Raw genomic sequence first — 15622 nt, 5'->3', positions numbered from 1 at the left:
TGAGCAGCCATAATACTGCGCCAGCAATAACTTGGGCACCCTCCAATAGAAGCATCAATAAAAGAGGTCTTAGGGAAATATCTTGCTTTATACAGTCGTGCCACCAAAGACTGCGGGTTAGATAAAAATCGCCAGGCCTGTTTGCCTAGTATAGCCAGGTTAAAAGCCTTTAGATCCTTAAAACCCAAACCCCCAAACTTCTTAGGAACACACAACCGGTCCCATGCCTTCCAATGAATTCCCCTACTATCTCCTGAACCCCACCAATAGCGATTCAAAGTTCTTTCTATAGATAAACAAACACTGTTAGGGAGCCGAAAGACACTCATAGAGAAAGTGGGCATTGACTGTGCCACACTTTTGAGTAGAACCTCCTTGCCTGCCTTCGAAATCAACCTCTTATTCCATGAGCACACTCTATGTCTGATCTTGTCCTCAATATATGAAAACACCATTTCTTTATCACGACCTATGAAAGAAGGTAAACCAAGATATTTTCCAAAATTAGGCGCCAAAGTTACACCTAAAATCGCAACCACCAACTCCCTATCCGCCACTGCTGTATTCCTGCTGAAACATACACTGGATTTATGAAAGTTTACTGCCTGGCCGGACATCTCCTCATAATCCTGGAGACATTGTTTGATTACCCCAGCTTCCTGACCATTAGCCTTAAAAAAATAGGAGACTATCATCCGCAAAAAACAGATGTGAGATAGCAGGCGCTCCTCGAGCCACCCTGCAGCCATGTATTGCTCTCCTTGACTCAGCTTGCTGGAGCAACAAAGAAAGCCCCTCTGCACAGATAATAAACAAATATGGTGATAGTGGGTCACCCTGGCGGATGCCCCGAGAGGGAGTTACATTCCCAATGCTCTCCCCATTCACCAGAAAACTGTAGGATACTGTGGTGACACATAACATAATCAAATTCACCCATTCTACTGCAAACCCCAAAGCTTCCAACATCCTGCCTAGGAAAGACCACTCCATACGGTCATAAGCCTTGGCCATATCGAACTTTAGAGCACTCCATCCCACGACACCAGTTTGTTTTCTATTCAGAAAATGGCCCACCTCCGCAGCTATAAGAATGTTATCCGTGATAAGCCTATCCGGAATAAAAGCACTTTGGGATTCAGAGATCACATCCCCTAGCAACGGCTTAAGCCTGTTAGCCACCACATTTGCCATGATTTTGTAAACCACATTGCAAAGGGCGATAGGGCGAAGATCAGACACCAACTCCGGGGCAGACTTTTTCGGGATTAGTACAACATTAGTATCATTTAACCCCTCAGGGAAGGAACAAGTAGATAAACAATTGATCACAAAGGTTGTCACATCCTCCCCTACTATATCCCAAAACTGCTGATAAAATCCTGGATTCATCCCATCAGGACCAGGGGCTTTATCCGGGAACATAGAAAATAATGCAGACTTAACCTCATCCGCCTCAAAAGGCCTCAGAAGCGACACGTTTTGATTATAAGAGACACGGGGGTGACAGAAGCAAAGAAATCCTCCGCAGGAGTGGAAATAACATTCGAAGAGAATATATCATCAAAATAATCTAACACAACAGAGTTCAGGCCCTCACCCTCCACCCAGACCCCAACATTATTCTTTAGTCTAGAAAGGGTGTTTTTCTTCTTCCGTGCGGAAGCGTACCTGTGGAAGAACTTGGTATTGGCATCAGCTCCCCTCAACCAATGCTGCTTCGCCCGTTGTTTCCAAAAGGCATCCTCCTGAGCTTCCAGACAACACAACTCAGTTTCAATACGCTGGAACTCAACTAGAGAAGGAGGATCCGTGAGCCCTTTCAGTTGTATCTGCTCTCTCCTGAGGGCCTTCATCCGTTTACCGAACTTATGGAACTGATCGCCCCCCCAGTGCAGAAGACGATCACCACAATGTTCAATACATTTGAGCAAACCACCCTCCCTGCCTTCCTCCCAAGCTCCCGCCACCTGTTGCCTACACCCCTCGTCAAGCAACCAAGCCATCTCAAATCTGAACTTCCTGCATACCCTCCCATGCCTTGACCGTACATCCGTGAGCCCGAGATAGAGGGCAGAATGATCGGAGGTACGGGTCAAGATATTAGATACAGACGCCGAAGGTAACAAATGGCACCAATCAGCCCCTGCGAGGACTTTGTCAAGCTTCTCCTCCAACCAATTCACAGTGCCCTTCCCCCGCTCCCAAGTGAACTGGTAGCCCTGTAATGGTAGCTGTGCCAGACCACAATGAGATACTGCATCACCAAAGCCGTGCAAAAGATTATTCGGGTGCGGGTTCCCACCGCGCTTCTCGTGCTGATAAAGTAGATCATTAAAATCACCAAGAACCACCCACGGGAGAGAGGACCTGGTTGCCAGCGATCTCAAGAGATCCCACGATTCAGCCCTGCGACCCCGCTCCGGAAAGCCATAAAAACCAGTCAGGCGCCACGTGCCCAACCCAGCAATGCACACTTCCACATCTACATGATTCTTCGAAAAACTTAGCAATCTAGCTGTATTATTCTTCCTCCACAACAAGGCCAAACCACCACCCAAACCAACACTATCAACATAGAACAACCCTTCAAAACCAAGTTTGACTCGCAACCGCTCAGCATGTATCCTCCCCACCTTGGTTTCCATGAGGAAGACAAAATCGGGCTTCTTGGTAGACACCAGGCCTACAAGTTCGCGAACTGTGCGTGGATTGCCCAAGCCACGACAGTTCCAGCTAATGGTACTCATGATGACGGGCGGGCTTGGGAACCAGAACCCGCCTGTGACAAGTTTTTTGAAACTTCAGTCATTACAACATCACCCGCAATACCCTGCCGTCTCCCACCACCCCCGAACCCTCCCTTCTTCTTTTCGTAACTACCACTACAGCGACGTCCTCCTCACTGGACCGAACATCAGCAGGAGCGACGGGAGGCGTCACCACATGCTCGTCACTGTCCGCAGCACCCTCACACCGAGACTGCCCCACCGCCGGAACCAGCCAACTCTCCCCAACCGCACGGGGTCCGCGGGCTCCTCCTGCTCGCATTCCAGCATCATAAGGATATTGAGCAACTGTAAGAGGCGACTCCCTGACTTTTAGACAGAATTTATAAGAGTGCCCTAGTAAGCCACAACAGAAGCAGAAATTATGAAGCCTCTCATACTTAAAAGTTACCCAACACGTCGATTTGTCACGTTTCACCAGTCGCATTCGGCGCTTAAGAGGTTTGCTCACAGGGATTGACACCCTAACTCGATAGAAACTGCGCCAAGGAACTCCAGCGAAACGGTCATCGCACTTGACAAAAGTTTCCATGAAATTTCCAATTTGTTCCAAGACTGCATCGGACGTATACCCCATGGGAAGATCATGGAGTTGAACCCACATATCAAGCGAATCCAACGCCACATCGATCGGGAGAACACCATCATGAACTTGCCGACACACCAGCGAATTGTTTTCGAAAGACCAAGGTCCTTTGGTGAGAACGTGCTGCATGTCCGTGATGTGGTAGAACACAAACAGAAACAGGTTCGGCTGAATCTCGGATACCGTCACCCCCTTCACCGGTTGCCAAACAGATGCGAGAACTTGACGCATATACTCCAGCTTAATGAGCTTGCTTGTCAAAAAACGGCCGACAACCGCCCAGGTTTCCCTCTCCGCCGTCTCAGCCCCGTCACCACCTACCCCAACTGGTTCGAAAAATTTTGCAATTTTATGAGACTGAAATACCATGTGAATTAGCTCACAAAGCAGTTACAAGTTTTCCCAGATTTTTTTTAAAGTATTAATTAATCTATTTCAAATGGGTCATTAAGTTCTAACTTTGATGGTTGGAACTTAAATTATTTAGACTGAAAATATATGATAAAGTATAGAAGAAATACTATTTTGTAAAGAATAATGAATAGTAAAAAAAATCTATACTTAACAAAATTATACTACGGAGTATTCATTAAAAAATCTATTTATTAATATTATATTTTAAAAAAAAAAATCTAAATTAGGAGCAACATAGATCCATAGTCCACATTCCACAAAAAGATGTTGCAGAGTTGAGCGGTTTCCAAGATATGAAGTACGAACCTCTGTTACTTCCATCAACTTCCAGTGGACAGGAAGAAGAAGCAGAAGAAGCAAACCTGGTGAAACAAACATGGGCAGAGTCGAAGAAGATCTGGCACGTAGCCGGGCCCACCATCTTCAGCCGCCTCGCCATGTTTTCTCTCACCGTCATCACCCAATCATTCGCCGGCCACCTCGGTGACCGCGACCTCGCCGCAATCACCCTCGTCACCACTCTTCTCATAGGCATCACCTTCGGCTTCTTGGTATGATGTTTCACTGTCGTCTGTCCTAAACCCCATTTCTTTAATTCTTTTCATGAGCTGAACACTTTAATTGTTGCCTGTTGCCTGTTTGATATATTGAAGTGTGTGATCATTTCATGATTTGAACGTATTGGGATAACTTTTTCTTGTAATTAATGCCAAGAATCTTTTATGTGAGCTCACAATTCTCTGAGGGTGATGCAATGTTAATAATTTATTAACCTAGGATGATTGATATACTTCAATTCATGGTTCATATCTAAAGATCAGAGTATGTCTTTATCTAGAAATTGTGATTCCTAGTAGATAGTAAGAAATTGAATGTAGGGAGCAACCCCAAGCAGTTGATTTGGTAATCTCAAGGTTATAAGTTCGATTTCTGGGCAGCTATATGGGCAACTTAGGCTAATTTTTCTTTTTGTGGTCCTTTGACGGTTAGGGTCACTGGGTGAGATTTACTCAATGCATGACTTCGGGTAGTGGCTGTGAGCTTTCCTCGCCACTCAAAAAAAAAAATTGAATGTAGTAGAGAGGAATTTTCATCTAAAAACTTGTAATATAAATTTGTTATTCATTTGGGGACAGATGTATAACCAGCTTGGGGTGGCAACATAACAATAGCGCCCAAAGACAGCACAATATGCCAATTAACCAGCTTGGGATGGCGAGTGCACTGGAGACTTTGTGTGGCCAGGCTTATGGAGCAAAACAGTATCATATGTTGGGCGTTTACTTGCAGCGTTCATGGATTGTGCTGTCTTTGGGCGCTATTGTTATGTTGCCACTTTTTATATTTGCGTCACCTATAGTGAAGTTTTTAGGTCAGCCGGATGACGTGGCTGAACTGACTGGGAAGGTGGCGATATGGCTAATTCCAAAGCACTTGAGCTTTCCGGTTCAGTTTTCATTCATGAGGTTCTTGCAGTGCCAACTAAAGACTTGGGTGATTGCTTGGATTTGTGGAGGGGTGCTTGTTCTGTCAAAACAGAATTTTAGGATAGAAATTAGAGACAAGTGACCAGGACTGGAAAATGAAGAAAAACTTCTATGTTTTTGGTTCTGTTCATACACACCTATATATACATTCAATGTAAGAAAACAAATCCTGAAATTCTGCCACCTAACTAACAGTTTATACACCCTGAAATTCTGCCACCTAACTAATAGTTTATACACTTATTCTGCACAGCACTACTCCAGTCTGCACACCACTACTGCTGTCTGCACAGCACTACTGTTATCTGCTGCACAGCACTACTGAAATTCTGCCACCATTATTTTAATATATCCTCATATTGACATCCCCCCTCAAATTGATGTGTGTAAGTCCATCAACATCAATTTGCTACTTAGAAACTTGTGTCTTTGGCGTGTTAAAGCCTTTGTAAATACATCAGCCACTTGAAGATCAGTAGTGAGATGAGGCAGAGTGATAACACCTAGTGTAAATGCCTCCCGGATGTAATGACAATCGACTTCTATGTGTTTCGTGCGTTCATGATATACGGGATTTGCTGCAATTTGAATAGCACTTGTATTATCACCGTGAAGTGGAGTAGGACCATTTGGAGGAAATCCAAGTTCAGAAAGAAGACCACGCAACCACACAATTTCTGAGCAGGCAGCAGACATTGCTCTATACTCGGCTTCTGTAGAGGATTTAGAAACACTCTCTTGCTTCTTACACTTCCAAGAAATCAAGGCATCTCCAAGAAAAACACACCATCCAGTGATAGACTTCCTAGTATCTGGACAGCCAGCCCAATCTGCATCACTATATGCAGTCAAAGGAAGAGCAGATTGTTTGGGAAAGAATAACCCACGTGTAGGTGACCCAATTAAATATCGAATTATGCGACGAACTGCAGCAAGATGAAGATGTCGAGGTGAGTGCATGAATTTGCTGGCTATATGAACAGCATAGGAGATATCGGGCCTTGTAATCTGTTAAGGAATTGAAGGGAGAAAAAATTCTTAAACTGTTATTTCTCATGCTAACTAATACATCTCTATTTATACACATGAGTGAAAGACAATTCTGCACTAAAAAGTCTAAAAGAAACTGCTGCCTAACAAACCAAATAAGGCTGCTGCCTAACATGTTGTTGACTGACAAATGGTGCTGCCTAACATTGCACTAACATAATAATAAAACATAAATAAGGCTGCTGGTCTGCTGCCTAAACGGCTGCTGGTCTGCTGTCCAAAATATGAAATATTTCAACACTCCCCCTCAAGCTGGAGCATATAAATCAAATGCTCCTAGCTTGCTAGAAATGAACTCAATCCTAGGTCCACGGAGAGATTTGGTGAGAACATCAGCAAGTTGATCATTTGACCCAACAAAAGTGGTAACAATATCTCCGGATGCAACCTTCTCTCGTATAAAATGACAATCAACCTCAATATGTTTGGTTCTTTCATGAAAAACAGGATTAGATGCAATGTGCAGCGCTGCTTGATTATCACAAATTAATTTCATGGGACTGGGCTTATAGAATTTGAGTTCTATAAGATGTTGCTTAACCCAAATTAGCTCACATATTCCAAGTGCCATTGCTCGGTATTCTGCTTCTGCGCTTGAGCGTGCAACTACATTTTGTTTCTTACTTTTCCAAGAAACAAGATTACCTCCAAATAGAACACAATATCCTGATGTTGATCTCCTATCCCATGGGCATCCAGCCCAATCTGCATCTGTATAGCCAACAATTTCTGTGTGTCCATGATCTTTGTAGAGCAATCCTGTACCTGGAGATCTTTTCACATACCTCAATATTCTGATGGCTGCATCCCAATGACTTTGACATGGCTCTTGCAAAAATTGGCTAACTACACTTACAGCAAAAGAGATATCTGGCCGAGTGATAGTTAAGTATAGTAGCTTACCAACTAATCTTCGATACTTGCTTGGATCGGATAAGAGCTCCCCCTGTCTTGGAAGAAGTTTGACATTTGGATCCATAGGTGTGTCAATTGGTTTACAACTTGTCATTCCTGTTTCTTCAAGAATATCCAAAACGTATTTCCGTTGAGACACATAGATACCTTGCTCGGATTGAGCAACTTCAATTCCAAGAAAATACTTCAATTTTCCAAGATCTTTTGTCTCAAAATGTTGAAACAGATGTTTCTTAAGCTGATTTATTCCTTCACTGTCATTCCCTGTAATGACAATATCATCAACATAAACAACAAGATATATGCTTTGTCCAAGTGTGTGTTTATAGAAGACAGAGTGATCGGCTTTGCTTTGAATCATGCCAAATCGTTGGACAACATCTCTAAATCTCCCAAACCAGGCACGTGGAGATTGCTTCAACCCATATAGAGAGCGTTTAAGACGGCAAACAAGATTAGCTCCTGTCTTAGCCACAAATCCAGGGGGTTGCTCCATATATACTTCCTCATTCAAATCACCATGTAAGAATGCATTCTTTATATCCAACTGATACAGTGGCCAATGACGATTGGCTGCAATTGAGAATAAGAGGCGGATAGAAGTAATCTTGGCTACCGGTGAGAAGGTGTCCGTGTAATCAATGCCAAAAACTTGTGTGTATCCTTTAGCAACAAGTCGAGCTTTAAGTCTATCAATTTGTCCATCTGGACCAACTTTCACATTATATACCCATCTACAACCAACCACAGATTTACCTGGAGGTAAAGGTACTAACTCCCAAGTTCCAGAAGAATGGAGTGCTTCCATTTCATCAACCATTGCCTGAGTCCACCCTGGATGAGTTAATGCTTCCTTGACATTGTTTGGAACAAAAACAGTTGACAAACTAGTAATGAAGGCACAATATGATGGAGACAAACGTTTATGTGAAAGGAAATTATAGATAGGATAAGGATTTCGAGTAGATCTGTTACCTACTCGACTGGCAATGGGAGAATCTGTTATGATATTTTGGGCCGTATCAGTGGGCAACGCTGGTGTGGGACATGAATCAACCAAGCATTCATCCTCTTGAAAACCTTGACGATTGCGCCGCTGGTAGGTATACAAGAAAGGTGAGTTCCGTCTTTCTTGTATGGTTGACATTGGTGCAGTTGTTTCAGCTATATTGGGAGACACAGACTCTGTGAAATTAGGAACAGGAAGAATTTCTGTGGCTTCAAGTGGTTCCCATAAAAAATCAGATTCATCAACTGGAGTGGAGGAGAAAAAAGGTGTAGTTTCAAAAAATGTGACATCAAAGGAAGTATAGAAACGATGTGTTTTAGGACAATAACACCTAAAACCTTTTTGGAGGCGAGAGTACCCAATGAACACACATTTTATGGCCTTGGCATCAAGTTTGTCTCGTCCTGGGGTGGAGTCATGGACGAAGCAGGTACACCTGAAAATTCGTAATGGAAGTTTGTGGAGAGGTTCCTGTGGGAGTAAAAGATTAAGAGGAATTTTCCCTTGTAACACAGAAGATGGAATTCGATTTATGAGGTGACAGGAGTGAAGTATAGCATCTCCCCAAAATCTTTTAGGAACCTTGTGATGAATGAGCAAAGTGCGGGCTGTGTCAACAAGATGACGTATCTTCCGTTCAGCAACTCCATTTTGCTGAGGGGTCCTAGCACATGAAGATTCATGAAGTATTCCATGTGTGGAAAAAAAAAGAAGTAAAAGAGTCAGAGAAATATTCTCTGGCATTGTCACTTCGTAGAACTTTGAGAGAAACTCCAAATTGATTCATGACTTCATTGTAGAATGTTTTGAACACATCAAATAGTTCAAAACGGTTTTTCATTAGAAAGACCCAACTGCATCGAGAAAAATCATCAATGAAAACGACAAAATACAAGAACCCTAAGGTGGTTGAAACACGACATGGTCCCCAAACATTAGAGTGAACTAAAGAAAAAGGTGTACTGGCCCTTCTATTCACTCTACTAGGATATGAGGCTCTTGAGTGTTTCCCAAGTTGACAAGACTCACATTCTATGTTCTTTAAATCTGACAAGCCAGGAACAAGTTGTTTTAATTTATTAATATTGGGATGCCCAAGGCGACAATGGCTAAGGAGAGGTGAAACAGTAGCGGCGCAAGCTGTGTTGGTATTGGTAGAGCCTAAAAGATGGTAGAGTCCTTGTGATTCATGTCCCGTACCAAGCATTTCCCTTGTTTGTCGGTCCTGAATAACCACGGAATCAGAAGAAAAGGTAACAAGGCAATTAAGAGAGTGAGTAAGCTGATGGATTGAAATCAAGTTGAAAGGACAACCGGGAATGTAAAGAACATGTTCTAGAGAAAAAGAATGGATAGTGACTTTTCCAATTCCCTTAGCTTTCCCTTTTGATCCATCACCAAAGGTAACAGATGGAAGAGAATCAGAGAAATCAATTTTGGAGAAAAACGAGGGATTACCAGATATGTGATCGGTGGCCCCGGAGTCCAAAAACCAAACAGAGTTTGATTGTGAAGCAAGAGCAATGTTGGTGCTGTCTGGAGAAATGGTTGTTTTGGCGGCCTTTAATTGCAAGAATTCTGCATACTCATCCTTTGAGATAACTTGTGTATCTGAATTCGCAGACTGAGCTATATTCACCATAGTTGGTTTTCCATGAAGTTTCCAGCAAACCTCACGAGTGTGCCCTTGTTTGTTACAGAAGTCACAAAAACGGGTAGAATTTCGTCCTCCGCCTCGGCCACCTCGATTGCTTCCTCGACCTCTTCCTCTATTGTAACTTTGAGTAGTGAGAGCAGAATGATCGACAAGGATTGATGTGTTCCCTCTATGGATGGAGGAGACTTGAAGAAGTCTTTTGAACATTTCTTTGGTATTTGGAACAGCTCCATCTCCAAGTATACTATTTCGAACTTGCTCAAATTCTGGTTCAAGTTTGGCAAGTGTGAGAACAACAAAAAACTTGTCTCGTTGAGTAAGTTGCTCTTCAGGTGATCCTCCAATAGGCATGAGTTTGTTGAATTCAGCCATGAGTCCTTGGATTTTCCCCAAAAATTTTTCCATGGACATTTCTGACTTCTTGACACTTAGTATTTCACTGACAATGAAATAAAAACGAGAGATGTCGTTTGTATAAAGAGATTGAGCCTGTTTCCATACAGAAAAACAGGTTCTGAAAGGTCTAAACATGGGGATTAAATCCGGGGCAAGAGATTGCCATAATAGACTGCAAAGTTGAGCATCAACTCTCTTCCAAATATCCTTTTCATGCTGAATTTCTTCTGCTGTAGTAGTGAGGTGGTCAACCACTCCTTGACCCATAAACCATAGTTCTACTGCTGATGCCCAATCTTGATAATTTTGGGAACCAATGAGTCTTTCACTGGTGATAGTTAAACTCCCAGAAAGATTTGGAACGTAGACTTTAGGTTGAACTTGGAGAGATTTAGGTTGAACTTGGAGAGAAGGTTGGACTGGAAGAGGAGTATTTTGGACACTATCAATAATTTCCTCATCTGCCATATTGATAAATCAAATGTGAGAAAATCAGGATAGTGTCTCAGCAAAGGGATAGACCGATCTGAAAACTTTACTGAAAAAGTTTGCCGAAAAAAGTGTGTAGCAGCAGTTTGGAGTCAGTTTGGAGTGACTCCAACAAAATACAAGAATCCTGAGCTTCTAGAATGACACTATATCTTCAAATTTATGAAAAACTTATATTGGGAAGCTGTGTTTGAATTTTTCAGTTCGGATGAACAGTAATTTACTGTTCATACGAAGAAAGAAGAAGAAAATCAGGCCAAAGGACATGGCTCTGATACCATGTTAAGGAATTGAAGGGAGAAAAAATTCTTAAACTGTTATTTCTCATGCTAACTAATACATCTCTATTTATACACATGAGTGAAAGACAATTCTGCACTAAAAAGTCTAAAAGAAACTGCTGCCTAACAAACCAAATAAGGCTGCTGCCTAACATGTTGTTGACTGACAAATGGTGCTGCCTAACATTGCACTAACATAATAATAAAACATAAATAAGGCTGCTGGTCTGCTGCCTAAACGGCTGCTGGTCTGCTGTCCAAAATATGAAATATTTCAACATAATCGTTAGGTAGATAAGACTACCAACAAGCTGCCTATACAAAAAAGGATCGGGCAAAAGGTCGCCTTCATCTCTCCGGTATTTAACATTCACCTCCATTGGTGTATCAACAGCAGTAGCATTCTGTAAACCAGCCAGCTCAATGAGATCTTGAATATATTTATGTTGGTTTAGGAGGAAACCATGATCTCCATAGTGAACTCCCAGCCCTAAAAAATATGTTAGGTGCCCAAGATCTTTCATTTTAAATGTACAAGACAGCATATTTCGAAGCTTAGTGATCAGCCCATTATCATTACCGGTGATGATAATATCATCAACATATACTAAGAGAAAGATCATACCGGTGGTTGTCTTGTGAAAGAAGAGTGAAGAATCATATTGACTTTGTGTGAAGGAAAAATTGAGAAGAGTGTTGCGAAACTTCTCAAACCAGGCCCTAGGTGCCTGTTTTAAACCATACAAGGAACGTCTTAGCTTGCAAACCTCATGTGCACCTGTCATTGACATCCCGGGTGGAAGCTTCATGTAAATCTCTTCCTTAAGGTCCCCATTCAAGAAGGCATTTTTTACATCCATCTGATGTAAAGCCCAAGACTGAGAGGAAGCAATAGCAAGTATGGTTCTCACCGTGGTCATCTTAGCAACTGGTGCAAATGTTTCTTCGTAGTCGAGACCATATTCTTGTTTATTTCCAAGAGCGACCAAACGAGCTTTATATCGATCCAAGGAGCCATCAGACTTGAGTTTCACAGTATAGACCCACTTGCTACCAATGGGCTTAACACTTGGGGGACACGAAACAATGTCCCAAGTATGATTTTCTTCAAGTGCTTGAAGTTCTTCTTCCATTGCTTGTTGCCAACACTTATGTTCCATAGCCTTTTTATAACAAGTGGGGATAGAGATAGAAGATAACACAGTAGACATAGCCATAGGGCTTGAAAAACCATACCTTTCAACGGGTTTGTGAGGTCTAGAGCTTCTACGAAGAGGAGGGGGATCAATAGAACTGGGTAGAACAGAATCAGTTGTCGCAGGTTGATGTGAAGGAGCCGAAGTGAGACCTGTAAGAGGATCAGAAGCAGGAGAAGTGCGTCTATGATAAACACAATCAGATTTGAACTGATGTACAGGTGTTGGTGATGCAGAGAAATGTGGTAAAGTAGATAGAGAAGGGAGTTCTGAAGTCTGTTGAGTGCTAAAGAAAGACTGATTTTCAAAGAAAATGACATTCCTAGAGACACGAGTTCGTCGGGCATGAGGATCATAGCAAAGAAATCCTTTTTGCGTTCCAGCATAACCTAAGAAAGCACACTTAACAGATTGGGCAGTAAGTTTATTCCTCTCATGTGTAGGAAGATGCACAAAACAAACACATCCAAAAACATGAAGATTGGAATAATTTGGTGCATGTCCAAATAAATAAAAATAAGGTGAATTATTGTTCAAGTTAGGGGGTGGTAATCTATTAATTAAATAAATTGCAGTAGCTAAAGCTTCGCACCAAAATTGAGGAGGAACGCAAGACTCAATTAGAAGAGTGCGAACAACATCAAGAAGATGGCGGTTCTTTCTTTCAGCCACACCGTTTTGTTGTGGAGTGAAAGGACAAGAACGCTGAGAAATGATCCCATGACTTTGAAGAAAAACTTGAAACTCACTTGACATATATTCCCCACCCGAATCAGACTGTAAGATTCTGATTTTAGCAGAAAACTGTGTTTCAATTAAAGCAAGAAAGACCTTGAACACAGAGAAAACCTCACTGTTAGTCCTAAGAAAATATACCCAAGTAAAACGAGTGAAATCATCAATAAATGTCACAAAGTATTTGTAATGTTCATGAGAGATTACGGTTGCAATACCCCATACATCAGTATGCACGAGTTCAAAAGGTTTGGTGGTATGGGTTTGATGTCGTGGAAAAGGAAGAGTTTTGCTTTTTCCAAGTTTACAGGATGCACAATCAACAACATCATCATTAGAAGAAAGGTTTTTATTCCCAAGTAAACCAGATTTAAGCAAGATTCGAAGTACATGAGAATTAGGATGTCCTAAACGTCTATGCCACACCTGATTATTACTTTGGACAGCATTACAAGCAACATAATTTGACACTGGAGGGGGAAACAAAAACAAGGGAAAAAGACGTCCCACTTTAGGCCCCTTCGCGATCATTTTCCCGGACACTTGATCCTGCACAAAACAACCAGATTTTGAAAATTGAACGGTGCAATTACTGTCAACTAATTGTCCGACAGATATAAGATTAGTAGACAGCTTAGGAGACACAAAAACATTATTTAAAGAAGCTGAAATATCACCAACAGCTGTGATAGGTAAGGAATTTCCATCTGCTGTATGAATCTGAAGATCTCCACTATACTTTTGAACATTTTTTAAAGGCAAGGCAGTGTTGGTCATGTGATGGGAAGCACCGGAATCAAAATACCAAGGCTTAGAATCAGAATTATTGTTACCTGAAAGACCAAAGGCTGATAGGGCAGAAACTATCATTTGTTGGACCATTTCAGGAGTAATAGTAGACTGACCAGCATTGGAGGCAGTAGAGGGACCAACTGAGACATTGTAGGCAGTTTCATGTTTCTTTGGAGGCCGAATGGAACACTCTTTGATGATATGCCCTGCTTTCTTACAATAATTGCAGAATTTTTTAGTACAATTAGTGGCAAAGTGACCAAAATTCTTGCAACTATAACACTGGACATTAGTCATATCTCTGCCTCCGTTAGGTCTCCTTTGGGCAGCGTAGGCAACCGGAATTGGAGCAGAATTTTGAGCTTTCTGCTCCAAGACAGCCAGTGTAGTGAGCCGTTGTTCTTCCCTGAGAAGCTCCCCTAAACAAATATCCATTGAAGGAACTAACTGTCTATTCATCAGGTTAGACCTGATTGTTTCAAACTCCCCCCTTAACTTCATTAGAAACTGATCACGTTTGCTGGTTTCATGGACACTTTGTACAGCAGATAGTCCTTCAGGAGGAACATTTGCATAGACAATATCAGTGTATTCAACCCAAAGAGTTTCAAAGGAAGAATAAAATTCTTGGATTGACATACTCCCTTGACTGAGTTGTCCCAACTCGAGCTCTAATTGAAACCTTCGTGCTGAGTTGTTTTGGTTGTAAACTTTCAATTGAAACCTTCGTGCTGAGTTGTTTTGGTTGTAAACTTTCTTCAAGTAATCCCACATTCCTCTAGAGGTCTTATAAGGCTTGAGATTGATAAGTATGGAGGGTTCCACACTTCCAAGAAGCTTGAGATTGATAAGTATGGAGGGTTCCACACTTCCAAGAATCCAGGACATAATCTGAGCATCCTTCACCTCCCATTTTGCATATTTCTCCTTCTCATTTTCTTTGTCAGGTGCAGAATCACTCCCATTGATATGACTCCATAATTCTTTTCCCTTGACAAAGAGCTCAAATTGGAATGCCCAGGCAGAATAATTTTTGCCATTCAATCGAACAATAAAATTTTCAGATCTTTCCAAAGACATGATTCGATCAGAAACAAGAATAGGTCCAAGAAACTAGGATAGTAAGCTACGAGTGATGCAAAGAAAATACTACGATCTTGGAGCAAGAGTGCAAGACAAGGAACAAGACACAAGGATTATCTCAGGATTTTGGCTATGAGTGATACAAGATCACAAAAAAAACACTACGATCTTAGACCAAGACAAGAAACAAGGCACAAGGATTATCTCAGGATTTTGGCTCTGATACCATGTCAAAACAGAATTTTAGGATAGAAATTAGAGACAAGTGACCAGGACTGGAAAATGAAGAAAAACTTCTATGTTTTTGGTTCTGTTCATACACACCTATATATATGATAAGTGCATATTTGATCATATTTTTACTCCATATTTAAATTCATTTCTATCACTAAATATTAGTATTATGTTCATAATAATATTGATTATCTTTCATTGAGATAAATAATTGCAATTTAACATAAGTTGATGAAGAATTGATAAATTGAGCATTTTATTAATATTAGGGATGTGACATTATTAATCTTGTTGTGTATATGTATAATTAATTGCCACTTAATTGTTTGTTAGGCCAAAAGTGGCATATGAAGTGGTGTTGGTGGATGGTTTGTGATGAAGACAAAAAGAAGAGGGAATCATGGGGTGAAAAGTGGAGTCAAAAAGCATAAAGCAAAAGCAAGAAGAAAACATGGCATAAAATCAGGATGGTGGACTGCAGCATGCTTTCGGCCATCATCATTTTTGTG

At 41.5% G+C, this 15622-nt stretch overlaps 2 protein-coding genes across 2 annotated transcripts; one reads left to right on the top strand and one right to left on the bottom strand.

Moving 5' to 3' along the window:
- Positions 1-2811: 2811 nt before the first annotated feature.
- Positions 2812-3744, bottom strand: LOC116013119. The gene has a single exon (XM_031252777.1). The coding sequence runs from the start codon at positions 3742-3744 to the stop codon at positions 2812-2814; it is 933 nt and encodes a 310-aa protein (XP_031108637.1).
- Positions 3745-4052: 308 nt separating this feature from the next.
- On the top strand, positions 4053-5358 carry LOC116013114 (protein DETOXIFICATION 27-like). Its single transcript, XM_031252771.1, has 2 exons — positions 4053-4340; positions 4996-5358. The coding sequence occupies exons 1-2, from the start codon at positions 4083-4085 to the stop codon at positions 5356-5358; spliced, it is 621 nt and encodes a 206-aa protein (XP_031108631.1). The 5' UTR covers positions 4053-4082.
- Positions 5359-15622: the final 10264 nt, after the last annotated feature.

This window comes from Ipomoea triloba, chromosome 1 (assembly GCF_003576645.1).
Source record: "Ipomoea triloba cultivar NCNSP0323 chromosome 1, ASM357664v1".
Classification (NCBI taxonomy): Eukaryota; Viridiplantae; Streptophyta; class Magnoliopsida; order Solanales; family Convolvulaceae; genus Ipomoea; species Ipomoea triloba.
Note: the sequence above shows the minus strand (reverse complement) of the source record. Positions and strands in the feature narration are given on the sequence as shown.